The sequence below is a fragment of the Solea senegalensis genome, linkage group LG15, assembly GCF_019176455.1.
Source record: "Solea senegalensis isolate Sse05_10M linkage group LG15, IFAPA_SoseM_1, whole genome shotgun sequence".
NCBI classification, from domain to species: Eukaryota; Metazoa; Chordata; class Actinopteri; order Pleuronectiformes; family Soleidae; genus Solea; species Solea senegalensis.
In genome coordinates, this window is record NC_058035.1 from 5,667,728 (window position 1) to 5,681,905 (window position 14,178).

At 40.4% G+C, this 14,178-nt stretch overlaps 1 protein-coding gene across 5 annotated transcripts in view; it reads right to left on the reverse strand.

The window, feature by feature from the left end:
- Window positions 1-376: 376 nt before the first annotated feature.
- Window positions 377-14,178, reverse strand: part of march8 (membrane-associated ring finger (C3HC4) 8) — an 85,243-nt gene continuing 71,441 nt past the window's right edge. For 3 of the 5 annotated variants that reach the window (XM_044045142.1, XM_044045143.1, XM_044045145.1), the window contains 4 exons: window positions 8,629-8,809; window positions 7,132-7,267; window positions 5,327-5,341; window positions 377-2,623 (listed from right to left, as the gene is read on the reverse strand). In XM_044045142.1, coding sequence (XP_043901077.1) covers window positions 2,319-2,623; window positions 5,327-5,341; window positions 7,132-7,267; window positions 8,629-8,809 — 637 coding nt within the window. In that variant the 3' untranslated portion in view covers window positions 377-2,318. The remainder of the gene's footprint in view (window positions 2,624-5,326; window positions 5,342-7,131; window positions 7,268-8,628; window positions 8,810-14,178) is intronic. The other 2 variants (XM_044045144.1, XM_044045147.1) reach the window with 1 other exon arrangement.

The window sequence follows — 14,178 nt, forward strand, 5'->3', positions numbered from 1 at the left end:
AAAAAAAACGTGCGACATATCTCTCAAATGTGATGCTGTGTCGTACTCTGCATTCAACAAGCAATTTAAAAAGCATAAAGGGAGAGAGCGAGAGAGCGTAAACACACCGTAAACTTTTTACAACACATATATCAAAATGACAACCTTGCAAAACAAAGAGTGGACGTAAATTACCAGTGTGTGTATGCCTGGGGATAAGTGTAATTTGCATAAAATTACAAATAAACTATTTTTATTTTTACTCTGTTTTCTTTTAAAAATAAATACAACACAAAAAAAAAATGTGAAGAAATAAACTTATTATACCCAGAGGACTCCCTGGACATTAAACACCAGCACATAACTATAGAATAGAACAACAAGGAAAAAAAGGGGGTAATTGCACTTTTATTTATTTTTTTAATCTGTCTAATTGCACTGAGCCACGTGGGAGTTTATGAAGTTTGAGAGAACGCATCTCATTACAACATCTTAATTCAGCTTGACACACGACAACTCCCTTGGCTCGTATTTAATTATTATCTGTTAATATTGTATTAGACTCCAGATCTCACGTCAGCATGGGGGCATATTCACAAGTACAGGATGCACTGATGCCAGAGAGAGAAAGAAAGAAAAAGCTCGGATTTTTGTTTATTGCTGCTGCTGCCGAGCAGTCATCATCAGGTGTGTGTTTTGAACATGGACGTTCACAGACGGTATCAAAGACAGTTTTGTTTTATTAAAAAGTGTGTGTGTGTGTGTGTGTGTGTTGCTGGAATGGCTCTGAGGCTCAACGTGAGCCCTGGCATTGAATCCTCCAACGTGACTTAAAAATGACCAGCAGGTGGCAGTGCAGTGAGCTCACCACTGAGTGATGAGGATTACTGTTGCATTGTTGCATCTGTCACAGGTGCCAAACATGTTCTTTTAATTAGTTTTTATTGCAAAGTAAATGATGTTATTTTGTCGACGAATGTGAAAACTGCTTTCGGAAACAGTGTCACTTACAGCTGTGCTTCTGCAGAGGAATTATTATTATTATTATTATTATTGTTCTTTTTTTAAAAAAAAAGGTGCCAGAACCAACTTGTCTCATTTGATCCACATAAGACGCGATGTGAGAGAAACACTCAATCAAATGAGCAGGAACAAGTTGGCTGTCTGCTGATGAATACTAAAACAGAGATCCACCACCATGTGTGAGAGTCTAACAAGACACTTTCCACACAAACTGAGACTTCCGCTCATCTCAAATCCTGGAAATAATGATCCTAAATGTCACATTGGACATAAACTGGATGGAAAGATGGATTAGGAGTGTGTGGGTCCTGACCTGTAGAGCAAAAATTGGTGTAAAGCTTATTTTTAGGCAGTTGTCTGTCTGCTAGTGGTTTATTTTTCGGAGTATTTAGGGTCTGTTAATGCACTGCCTTGCACAGTAAGAGAGTCAACGCCTTTTTTCTTTCCATTTTTCAACCCTAATTCCTTTTTTGTCATCCACGGGAGGGTTTTTCATACGTGTATAGTTGCGTACAAAGAAATTAAATGTCAAATAAAACAGGAAATGAAACATTCCCAAGCTTGTTTACGTGTGCTCTCCTCCATGTACAACAACATACAAGACTTCATTTATATTAATGACCAAAAAAAAAAAAAAAAGAGGAGCTAAAGAAAGGAAGCTAAAAAAATAAAAGTGCTTTGATGCATGTCCGCGTTAATAAAACTGGTCGGATCCAGACCAGCGCAGACGTTGATGGACCACAGCGACAGAGATGGCAGTGGCTGGAATGTTCCAGAGATCTGATGTGCGGCGCTACATACTGATCCACGAAGGGTTCGCCCAAGACTCACGGGAGGTAAAAACAAACAAATCTAACGAACCCACAAGCAAACGAAACCACACATCAGATATGTGTAAACCTTTGGAGCCACTTATGAGTCCATTTATCTCAGTCCTGCTCCTCCAGTGTGTGTGTGTGTGTGTGTGTGTGTGTGTGTGTGTGTGTGTGTGTGTGTGTGTGTGTGTGTGTGTGTGTGTGTGTACACAGACTGGTGTGTTCCACGGCCTCTCCAGACATTTACAGAAGTCAGTAGAAACTGTAGAGTCCATTTCTGGGGAAAAAAGAGAGTGTGTACGAAGGAAGGAGGAACAAGGTCTCATCAGTGGGATAATGGGTAAGAAGAAGAGAGTCGTGGTCCGTCTGACTCTGTGGATGGAACTGTGGGGACACAAGATGAGCAGAAGTGGACAGTGGATCAGTCTGGGATCAGTGTCTCATCGTCCCTTGAACCTGTTTGTGAGCGTCGCATGACAACCACCGGCGTGGACCGTGTGGTCAGACATGGAGCACCTCCATACTGTAGTCCTCTGTCTCTGTGTACTGGGAGGAGTTTGTGTCCGACTGGGTGGGGGCCAGAGCCTCCTTGCTCTCCAGACTCGGCTCCATGAGCGGCGGCTTCTCCAGCGCCAGCTTTTTACACGTCTCCGGCCGGTTCTGGACGTATATGACTCTGTTGTAGGCCTTCAGTCGCCTCCATAGATGTATGTAGACTTTGCACTGGACGTACATGAACACCAGTCCGCCCGTGAAGCCGATGGCCACCACCACCAACTTGGTCCAGAACGGCCACTCCAGGATCCCTGAGCAACAGAGAGCAAACACAGAGGACGCAAGTGCACGAGTCAAACAGTGAGCAGACTCCAAAACAACAAAAATAAACTAAATGAACCCTTTAACACCGAGCGTTTGCATCACCGTAATTACACGACGGTTTCTAAAAGCTGAGAATTTGCACGTCACTCGTGCTGTTGCAGGAAGTCGGCAAATTTGTCTTTGTCACCAGAAAAAAGACATTGGAAACACACCTGTACATAGTTTCCATTTAGTTTTTTGACATGGAGACAAAGACTCAAATTAATGTTTTGATAAAATATGTTTTATACTGTTCAAATTTCAAATGTATGTACAACAGTGTTTTTTCCTCAATAAAACCTTATAGTTTTTTCTCCATTTTAAATGAATACACAACTTTAACATGCAGTAAATTGTAAATAACTGAAAGTTATTCTGGAAAAAAGGAGTGAAAGCACATTTTCTGGCCCTTTTATGGTTAAAAGAGGCTTAGGTGTTAAAGGGTTACATGTGTGTATAGTCTGAGTTCAATAGTTCACACAAGTGAAGAACACAAAAGGAGAGAAAAGAATGGCTCAATAAGCTGCTGCTGCCAGTTTGAACTCAGCCAGTCATTGTACAGACTTGAAGTATAATATACTTTAATGTGAGCAGGGGAAGAATCAAACAATGCAGCGCACATGTACAGCACTGTGCAAACGTCTCAGGTCACCACTGTAACTTTTAAACTCTGTGATCTGTGGCATTGAAAGTCGGTCTTATATATCAGCAGGTGGAACAATTCTGACATGACATATTAAGACAAAGGTTCAGAATCCTGCTTTTGTCTGAAAGTAATGGGAGGTCAAAGTAATTACTGGACACTTTAGTCCATAAAAGCAATTTATCCTGGAAAATAATTGTATTTAATAATGCACACACACAGTATTTACTCTTTTTTCTGGTTGTGCTTTAATACAGAGATTAAAAAATAATTAGAAGTAGTCATAAAACCACAAATCTAGTGATGCTATAAGACTTTTGCACAGTACTACGCTGTATGCAGGACAAACAGACAACAAACCTGCAAGACTCTTAATCGTTGCATTTCTACATTTATTTGTTTGTTTTTTTGGTAAAAGCTGTGCACTACAGTCAGGCTGTAAGCTGGCACGATAGCATGAGGATAAATGAATTCATTATTTATGGTTTATTCGATAGGGAACCATAAATCAGTGTTTATTATTGAGGCTGAAAGATTCATCATTTTCAAAATAAAATCACAATTTCAAAACAAGCTGTAGCAGCTGCTTATGTTCTATTTTTATCCTGGCATAAGAGTGTCCTGTTTATGTTCCATCACACTTATTAAATTTTTTCCAGAAATCAACCCTAGCGTTAAAAGCTATCCCTATTTATATGGTGTTAGCATTTCGGCTATGTCTGACGTCTTTGATTTAATATCATTATATCAATAATGTTTTTTTTTTATATCAATGTAATTAGTTTGTAGATGTAGACATGTTTTTTTTAAAGGATCACCCAGGGAATAATATACAGAGGATTTTATCCGTATCACACACTCACAAAAAAGAAGCACAGAGACATTAACAAAACCAGATGGGATGAATGTTGCATGTTTATCTCCCTCCTTTCATTCCCTGGTATCTCTCCAGTTGTCGTTGTCAAATAAATCACAGCTGACTGCCTGAGACGTGTGGAAACAACACCTCAGCTAAAATCTCCACAGCAAACGTTAAGAAGTGGTTAGCGGTTAATATGTACAGTGTGAATTATCGTTAATTTGCTTAACTGTGCAAAAACAAGTCTCTGGTCCCCGAGGCAGTTGCAGCATTTTGTGCAAATTGCTAACCCCTGAAATGTAGGGTTCTAAGCAAACAGGGGAAATTAGCATGTGTAAGAACATGGAAACATTTTCGTTACAAGCCGCAGCATCATCCAAAACTAAAAAAAACAACAACTCAGAGGCAGAATTGAATTCATGTACAGAACTCTTTGAAAATCCACAGCTGGCCTGCGACCCCATCTGTCGTTTATAGTTTAAAAATGAAGGAGGCGTCGACAGCCGAGTGCAAAATGTACAAAAAAAAGCCAAATTTAATGGGATTCAAACTAAATGGATGCAACCACGGTGCAGTTTGAGGCGCTTAAAATAATTTTTGATGAGCTATCGTGTCTTCTGTTGTGTGAGAAGAGAAGTCGTGGCTTTGACAGTCTGGAAATGAATTCAAAATGTGAGGTGATTCTTTCCTCTGAATTTCTTTACTGCCCTCTTTCCTGACCTGGCTCTGGGGAACAGACTCAGAGAGCAGTCATCTGGACCAGTGCACCGGTTTCCTATTTTTATATATACATATATTTATATATATATATATATATATATATATATATATACATACATATATATATATATATATATATATATATACATATATATACATATTTACATATTTATGTGTGTACACACTGTATATTCAGTGTGTTCCTCCATCCAAACACTTGTTGCAGTGGTGCGTATATAACTCATCTTTTAGGGTATAGTTAGCTTTTTATGCTGACATCATGGCAGAAAAAAAGGAAAAGACAAAGGTGTAAAAAAAGTGCAGTTGGAAAAGAAGTGGGGACAGCTGACAGAGACACGCTGACGGGGGACGGGGGACGGGGGAGAGACACAATTTCAAAAGCCAATAGGTTAAACTTGAAAAGTTTACCTGGGATTCTTCCGGCTGCATGAGTGAAGAGAGTGTAAGTATCATGTATTACCAAGGACAAGCAAACAGACTGAGGCCACATCCACAATACTACGTTTTCATTCGAAAATACGCGTTTTCAGACACGTTTATCACATGACCATTCATGTAAACAGCATGTACATACTTAGACGTAGATTCTCTCCGCCGTTTCAGAGAGTGTCGCTAACAAAAAGCAAATATAAGGACAAGGATTACTGTTATTAGTCGCAAGTAACTGCTCCATCGCCTCCAAAGGTCTCTGTCATTGTCCGTCTGGGACTAAAATGAATCCATGAGGTTTTCACCTTGAAAACGGAGCCACTTGAAAGCGTCGGTGGCTCTAAAACGCTGAGGTAATAAGACAGGCTGACAGGAATGTAGCCGGAGCAGACTGTCTGCGTGCCTTTCTCAATGAAAACAGAGTAGCATGGATGTAGCCTGATCGAAAAATGACATTTTAGTGGAAAACAATCACAGTTCAATCATGCAATCATAAACATTCAATCTGCTTTACAAGTCAAACAAAGGATGTATAAATAATACATATTCCAAGGTTTATATTCAAGCAAAATGTCAAGAAGAATGTAAAGAAACTAGACATAATTGTGTTTTTTTTGGTGTGATTTGGTATCTGGCGTCACCATGGTGATTGAACTCTTTTCCTCAGGGGCGCCAACAAGTCTAAATCATCAGGTTGGGCTGGAACAGGCACAGCCTGATCTTCCATCTGCACAGCGTCTCAGAATCAGCACATTTTGATAAGAGGTGAGCGGCAGCAGCAGATGTTACAGCCGCTCATCTCTGAGGATGATGGAGTCAATCTATCCGTCACTCAGAGCTCCGGACACTTTGGCTAGGATGGTTGTAAGACGTAGTGCGGCCCCTAGGGGGCGGTAAGAGAGGCCATATGGACGCTTAAAATTTACAATAAGCAAACATTAGCGGGGCTCTGTGCTCACACGGACGTGGAAAGTAAAGTTAAGCCTTTGATAGAAAATGAAATAAGGAGATGTTTTGTTTTGATTGTATTCATTAAAGCCAGGGTTTTCTCAATCCTGGTCCTGGGGAACCACTGCCCTGCATGATTTAGATGTTTCCCACACCTGAGTCACACAGCCAGCTGATAAACAACCCATTCATTTTAATCAGGTGTGTTGGAGCAAGGGAAACATCTAAAACATGCATTGACAAACGCTGCATTAAGCTGGTGTGTCCAGGTTTGTGCACCAAACTGGTTTAAGTAACTCCAGCGCTGCCAGGTCCAAGACTCAATCATAGAGGGGAACATTTTCATTCTTTTCCAGCTGAAATCCTTTCCTTGAACACCAATGAATCACAAAGCCATTCACTTGAGTTCACTGCACCTGCAGGAAACCTGGTCTACCCCCTCTTTCTCAGATACCAAACAATCAATTGACTTGTTTTGTAATTATAACTTCTAAAACGGGATCTGAGGAAGATAAAAGTGAGGCGCTATCTTTTATTCTCCTTCCTTCCTCTCTTTTATCTCTTAACCTTCACTTTTATCGACTCCGTAAAAGTTATATGAACAAACACGGACAAAAACTCGTCGACACGTGCGTTTGCTCTCAGCTGTGACTTCGAGGTCACTCATCAGGAGGGAACAAAGCACACTGTTCACACTTGAGACTTGAAATACTGTGTACGAATGACGCGGAAACGTCGGAGGGTTAAGGATAATGGATTAATATCACACTGAACGAGCAGACGCCGTCCCCGCGCTAATTCCTTTGTGTGTTTGTGTCCGAGTCTGCGCCGCTGACCTTGTCTGATCTCGTCTGCCGTTCTGTCGATGAGGACGTAGAGCGACCACACCACGCACGTGATGGCGATGACGTGGAAGGTGACCGAGCACATGATCTTTCTCCTCTCGCTCGCCGTCATCTGTAGCTTCTCCCACTGATGCAGGGACGACACATGAGGGACATTTGAGGAGGTTAAAGAGGACACACAACATGTTCAAATGCGGGGGGAAAAAAAAGAGTGGACTATAATATTAAATGGAGAGAATGGAGAGGGTTCATCTGTTCAGTGAGGAGAATGAGGCTGGATGATAGGCACTGTGACTACAATATGATTTAACTTAAGTTTGCATAGGATTTAGTAGCATCTAGAAGCAAAGTTACATTCTGCAACCAAGTGAATTCCATTATAAACAATGCGGACTCCATGGAAGTGGAATAAAAACTAAATATTATATTAATTTCTATAGCTAGACTCCCCCTGAACAATTACAGTGATTTGCAAGAGAGAAGACAAAAAGCAAGTATGAAATAAAACCAAACATCCTAAAGTCAAACGCTTCATACCAAGACTGACAACCGACCCCCAGCTCATCTTAGATTTCTTTGCACGCTCACACGAGAACAACCCCCGTGTTCAACAGTGGGTTTTGGAAGCTTTCAACATTCGTTTAAAAGCCTTTTGTGCAACTAATGAAGAGTGGTGGAATTTTAATTACAGTGTCCTGCTATCTCCAGGCCACAGTGACTGATAGAACCTTTAATTAAAAGTATAAGTCGCTTGTGCTTATGAAAACGCATCAAATATAAAGCTATACGCAAGATAGACTGGAGAAGGTTGTGTTGCTTTAAAAGGTGTAGTTTGTAAATATAAATGAAGGAATGTCTGTGGTGACGTTGCAGCGCTGCACTCGGTGGGACAATCTATGGCTGTCAGAGGTGGATTCTACTGCTTAAACCTGGATGTTTTATCACGATCTGATCCTCTGTCTGCACCTCGCAGATCTACGTTTCTTGGATGCAGTGTGGACAAGTAACGCTACGGTTAAAGACAAATGAACCGACACATAAGTTACAGAAGAACTGTAGAAAGAAACTGGAGATGGCTCTGTTTCTGTCTTTCTCTCTCTCTGTGTGTGTGTTTGTGTGACTGACGAGGGACGGGGGAGCACAAGTAGGTCAAATTGGGATCACAATGTTGTGGTAGTTAATCAGAAGTCCACAGGGGGGCGATAGAGGTTACACTATCATCCATCTTCTACCGCTTTATTCCTCCACATGAGGGTTGCGTGCCATAGAGTGAAAGGCGGGTCACACCCTGGACATCACTCTGCTCTCACACCTCAATTAATAGTGTCCAACTTGCCTAATCCTCAAATCTGTATGTTGTTGGACTGTGGGAGGAAACTAGAGAGTCCAGAGAACATGCAAACTCTCAGAAAGGCCCTTGTTCTGACCAGGTTGCAAACCCGCGTGCCAACCACTACACCAATACACATCATGCAGACTGGGCCTCACCTTGCGCAGCGGTTTGAGTTTGGTCTCCATGATGAACTCGTATTTACAGAGCTCGCAGCAGCGAGTGTCGGAGCTCTTGATCCACTGCTGTAGACAGGCCTGGTGGACGAAGCGCAGGCTCCCCGTGCAGTGGCATGGCGTGATCAAGGGACTCTCCTCGTCCCCTTCACAGTGACAAATCCTGCAGGGAGCCACAAAAAATACAGTCAACACGACGCTGGAGGCCAGAAAGCTTCACGAGGAAGGAATAAAAGTGGACAGCAAAGGAACTGCTGAGACAAGTTGGCAAAGAAAAGCTGTCACAAAACTAATCTGTGGCCAAACCTGGAGCATTCTCACCCGCACGGAGGAGCACAGCAGGTGTGAATATGCAAAGACTTCGCAAACAGAAAAGGACATTAAATTGGGACTCAATACAATGTCCCACATGAATAAACCTAATAAAGACAAACTAATCTCATTCGCAGTACTTCATTTGCAAATCAAAATGACATTTACAGAAAATGATCCGCTGTGTTCTGGCAGCGTCGCAGCACAAAATTGAACACAGCAAATCTAATCTCAGATACCCTGCAGTTGTGACAGCAGCGGGATTCGTTTCAGTGCTGGAGGAACGAACACAAGTTGCCTGTGATTATAACGACAGTGTGTCATGCTGCTGACGACGGAACGCACAGCAGTGCTGCAGCAACTGCACCTCAGTCTCTAAAAGACCTGTGTTTTATTTGTAGACCCAGATCAGATAAAGTGAAGAATCCCTTCATCAGAACAACACTTCATGCTAATGATTCTTTTTTACAACTACACACAGTATAAACCCCTGTCAAGGCTGCTCCGTCAATACAGCGCCGTGGGCTTCAGTCGGCATCCACAGAAAAAGTATTGAAAATCTCTCCTTTGATTTTATTTTTAAAGATTAAACAGACAACAGACAGAAATTCTGTCTGGTGCGTATTCTCACTAGCGCTTCAATGTTTATGCAATCGATCTCGATATCATTACTAAAACATGACATCAGTTGGGTTTTTAGTTTCTTTACTCCACATCGCAAAGAATGATTTAAAGCAGAATTGTTTTAGTTTGCGGATAAAATAAAACGTTTGAGAACATTGTGGGAAACATTTTTTCCAACATTTTGTGGATCAGACGAGTGCTATTTTTCAATATTTCGGCTAAAAAGTACAAAAAATATTTCAGTAGCTGTTTGGGCCGGTCATTCCCAGAATGAGGGACTCAAAATGATCTCAAACTACAAAAAAACAACTCAAAATGTATGTGTATTTGCTTTTCAATAAGACATTTCAATAATTGAATGAAGTTGTGATTCATTTGTCTTGGAATTGGCTGTTACAGCTTTTCAAAATAAAACAAGGTGTTACAGCAAAGGCAATAAAAATGCATGTAAAGTTTGTCGTCTTTAAAAAAGTGGATCGTCACATACATGAGTGTGAGAAACAGCATTTTAGACTTACGTCAATTAGAGCTGCAACTAACAATTCTTTTCATAATCTATTAAAATGAATCTGACAATCAATCAAGTATTTGTTTGGTCCATAAAATGTCAGAAAATGCTGAAAAATATTGATCAGTGTTCTTAAATGTCTTGTTTTGGTCCACAATCCAAAATGATTCAGTTTTAATGATTTCTTTGTTTTATGGAGCAATGAAACAAAGAAAATATTCACATTTAAGAAGCTGAAAAATAACAGAAACTGGTTTGAATTCTTCAAACACAAACACAAAATCGATCAAAAATAGTTGACGATTAATTTAGTTAGGGATTAACAATCGAGTGATCGTTTCAGCCCTTCACTCAATGCTTGCTGATTTCATTTTCATTGACTCATTTCAGCATAAAGCCGACAAACATCTCACAATACTCTTTAATAATATTTTTTTTAAGTATCTTGGGAATCCCTGCAAGACTTTTTTCACTTTTCAAATTAGCTCTTTGTCACATTTGATTGAAATCTTGTGAAGTAATTTTGCGCTCAACACCTTGAAAGGTCTTTGTTCGGGTGTTCTGGGCACACCGGGACGTTTTATTAGCTGTCTGCTACTTCTTCAGAGGTTTCTATTTGAGTGAGAGGAACCAATCCCGTTTCTTTGATATCAGACTGAAGCAGACCCCCTCTCCTCCACAACGTGACACGTTATTGGACAGTGACTGACAGGCTGGATGACAGCAGCCGTTAGTCACTCACAACAAAGGCTGCTCCAGAGTGAGCGTCAGTCCTGTGACTAACTTTGTACAAACTCAACAAGTCAGGGGTAAGAAAAGTAAGTAAATAAGTAAATATACCTTACACACACTCCAACTTTGGAGAGGAAGCTAATAATGCAATGCCAGGACATTGCCCTTGTCAGTCTTGTATAAAAGTACCTTAAAGGGATCTTAGCAGAAAATGACTTTGGTAGAAGCTGAAGTCACTTTTTTAATAATATTACTTAAGTAAAAGTCTTAAAGTATATGACGTTTACTGTACTTAAGTATCAAAAGTATGTACTAAGTATTAGAAGTAAAAAGGTATTAAAAGGGTGGTTTAGCCATGGTAGCTCAGTGGTAGGGTGAGTTGTCTTTCAGCTGGAAGGTTGTGTGTTCAGTTCCCAGCTCTGCTAGTCTATGTGTGTCCTTGAGCAAGACACTTAACCACTTAACTTAATGATGTTATGGCGTGTCATTGCCTATAAAAGATGAGTGAATGAGTGAAAACTATAGTGACTAGAAAAGCTATATATAAATACAGACCATTACCAACTTTTCTTCTTCTGACAGTTACAGGAAATGGAGTGGAGTAAAAGTAAGAGTTGCTAGAAATATAAAGTAATGTACAGATACGTGAATATCTACAACACTGCGATATCAGGCTTTGGTCTCTACAGGAGCAAATTTAAAAGGAGGAATATACTGCTGTAGTGTCGAATAAAGTGCACATTATCTCCCTGCAGAGGATTCACAGCTTTAAGCAACATGTCATTTTTAAAATGACTCTTTAAATCCACCTGTTTTCTTTTTGCATTTTGTACTCGCAGATGTTAAAATGTGCAAACTCCTGTTTTCCCCAGAGTGCGCTGCAGAAAGCGGCGACACTTCTCTGTCTGGGGAAGAAGAAGAAGACAAAAGCACAAGGTGGAGGTGAAGAGAGAGGGAGAGCCGCTATTTTAAATGGGATTGTCTTTATCCCGGTTTGGGGGTGGAGAAGGTGGACACATGAGCGCACACCCACATGTCAGAACGCAAGTCGAAACAACATCTATTTCCAGACATCACTGATCTGGACAGAGCATGACGAGATTAAAAGGGAGAGCCGAAGAGACGAGGTTTAAATATTTCGACATGCGGCGAGGAGGTGGAGTGACAATCGCGGGATTAAAAGATAGATGCAGCACAATTAACATTTTAAGAGATTTTTGCCCCCCAGTTGATTATGGCCGAGTTGCTTTGTTTGTCTTTGATGAACCGCAGATTCTCATCCCACGCACACTCTACCCGGAACTCTCTCTCTCTCAACACTCACATCAACAGCTACGGCTGAAATGGACAGATTTGACTAGGATGTGATAACCACAGAAAAGTCTCACTAAAATAAAAAGAATAAGTGAAAGAGAGACAGAATCTATATTTTTTGGCTGAATTTCATAACGCTATCAGCCTACATTCTGTTTAGTTTTGTCATTCTGCACGATAAACACAGCCAGAACTTAAACAGATTGATGCAAATTTACACCTTAATTACTGTAGCTGCTTCCGAACTGGCGGCGAGTTAAAATTTTAATTTGCACCACTTGAGCAGCCAAAATACTCCCGTGTTTAACAGAAATCTTTAGATGGCAGAGGCGCCGTTAGAGTATATCAGCGTTAAAATGTGAGAAACAAAACAAGAGTCAGGAAATCACGGGCACCACAAGCTGAGAGGAAACACGCTCGCAAACATTACAGCCTTTCACTTTCTCCTCTTCTTACTCGTCTTCATTATTTACTTGTACTTTTCTCTGAACTATCTCAATGTGTCACTTTTAAAATCTCTTCTCCTTCAGCTCCTTGTTCTGCCCTCAGCCTGAAATATCCTAAAAATGGAGGAGGCAGTTTCCCCTTTTTACATTTTATTTCTACACAGACACACAAAAATCAGACAGACAGACAAAAGCAGGGGTTAGTCGTCGAGAATCTCTCTAGTACTTTTTATTCAAATTCATTCATTCATTCATTTATTTATTTAGCAGACAAGTCATTGTTTGCTACATAAATAAATAAATAAATACCTGCAAGGACAGGATGTTTTTATGTAAACGTGCACGGAATGAACTTCAGAGATTAAACTCAAAGCTAAAACAGTATGATTTTTCTTGTCTTATATATACATATATATATATATATATATATATATATATACATATATATATACATATACTGTGTATATATATATATATATATATATATATATATATATATATATATACATATATGACATGACCCTCTCTTTTTAATACTGTACAGATGATAAGAACAGGAAGGTAATCAAATACCTACACATACAAGAACTATCTGCCACCATTCCCTTTGAAAGTTTTGTCTTTATCTCATCTGCATCTGAGGATTTCCATAATCTTGTCATCGCCCTTGTTTTAAAATAAAACTGTGCGCGACACTTAAGCATGCAAAGTAGAGAAGGAGCAAATCAAGAATTTGGAGAGCACAGTGAGGTGACATTTATTTAAATGCTTTACCCTCTCATCTGCAGGTGCTGGCACTAATTATGTCAAGCAACATTTATTATAAGTAAAACTCGTACCAGCACGGCAGGTAAGAAGATAACATTGAATGAAAAAGGAATGTCTAATGTTTGATGAGTGTGTTTGCACAGACCGGGGCGCTTCTTATCAGACGTCTAACCCCTGGAAACCCCAAAAATCTGCCAATAAAAGAGCACGCAAATAATTAACATCAAGTTTGTCTGGTGAAAAACAACCATGAGGTCAAATCCTGCACGTTTTTAGCCACCTGTGTGTGTGTGTGTGTGTGTGTGTGTGTGAAGACAGAAACTATATAAAGCCAATAATCTCCGTGCTGATCTCTGCCTCCTCACCTCGCCAATTCTAAGCTCACGTTTCTCCATGAGCCCACAGCTGACGGACAAGACGCATAATCTGGAGCAGCGTGGACGGCAGAGACACACGCGCGCCGTTAAATAGACAATTTACTGATATTTATTTGTGTTTTAGACTTCACTATCATCAATCCAGTGACCTGCTGCCAGGCGGAGTATTGACACACAGATACTGTGAGCAAGAGAGGGCACAATGTGATATATGAGAGGGTTCAAAGTTCCCTTTTTTTTTAGCAATTTACTGCCGACAGGCACTGGCCTAGTTTATAATCAAGTATTACTCACAGTCTATGGTCCGGTCTCTGACTGCAACACAAATGGTTGTGTGTGAAATACTGATGACTGCCTCCCTTGACCCTTTTAGACAGACTGTGTCACTTCAGTGTCATTTATTGTCCCTGACCCGCCGCCGCATTCCCAGGCAAAAAAAAGAAAACACACA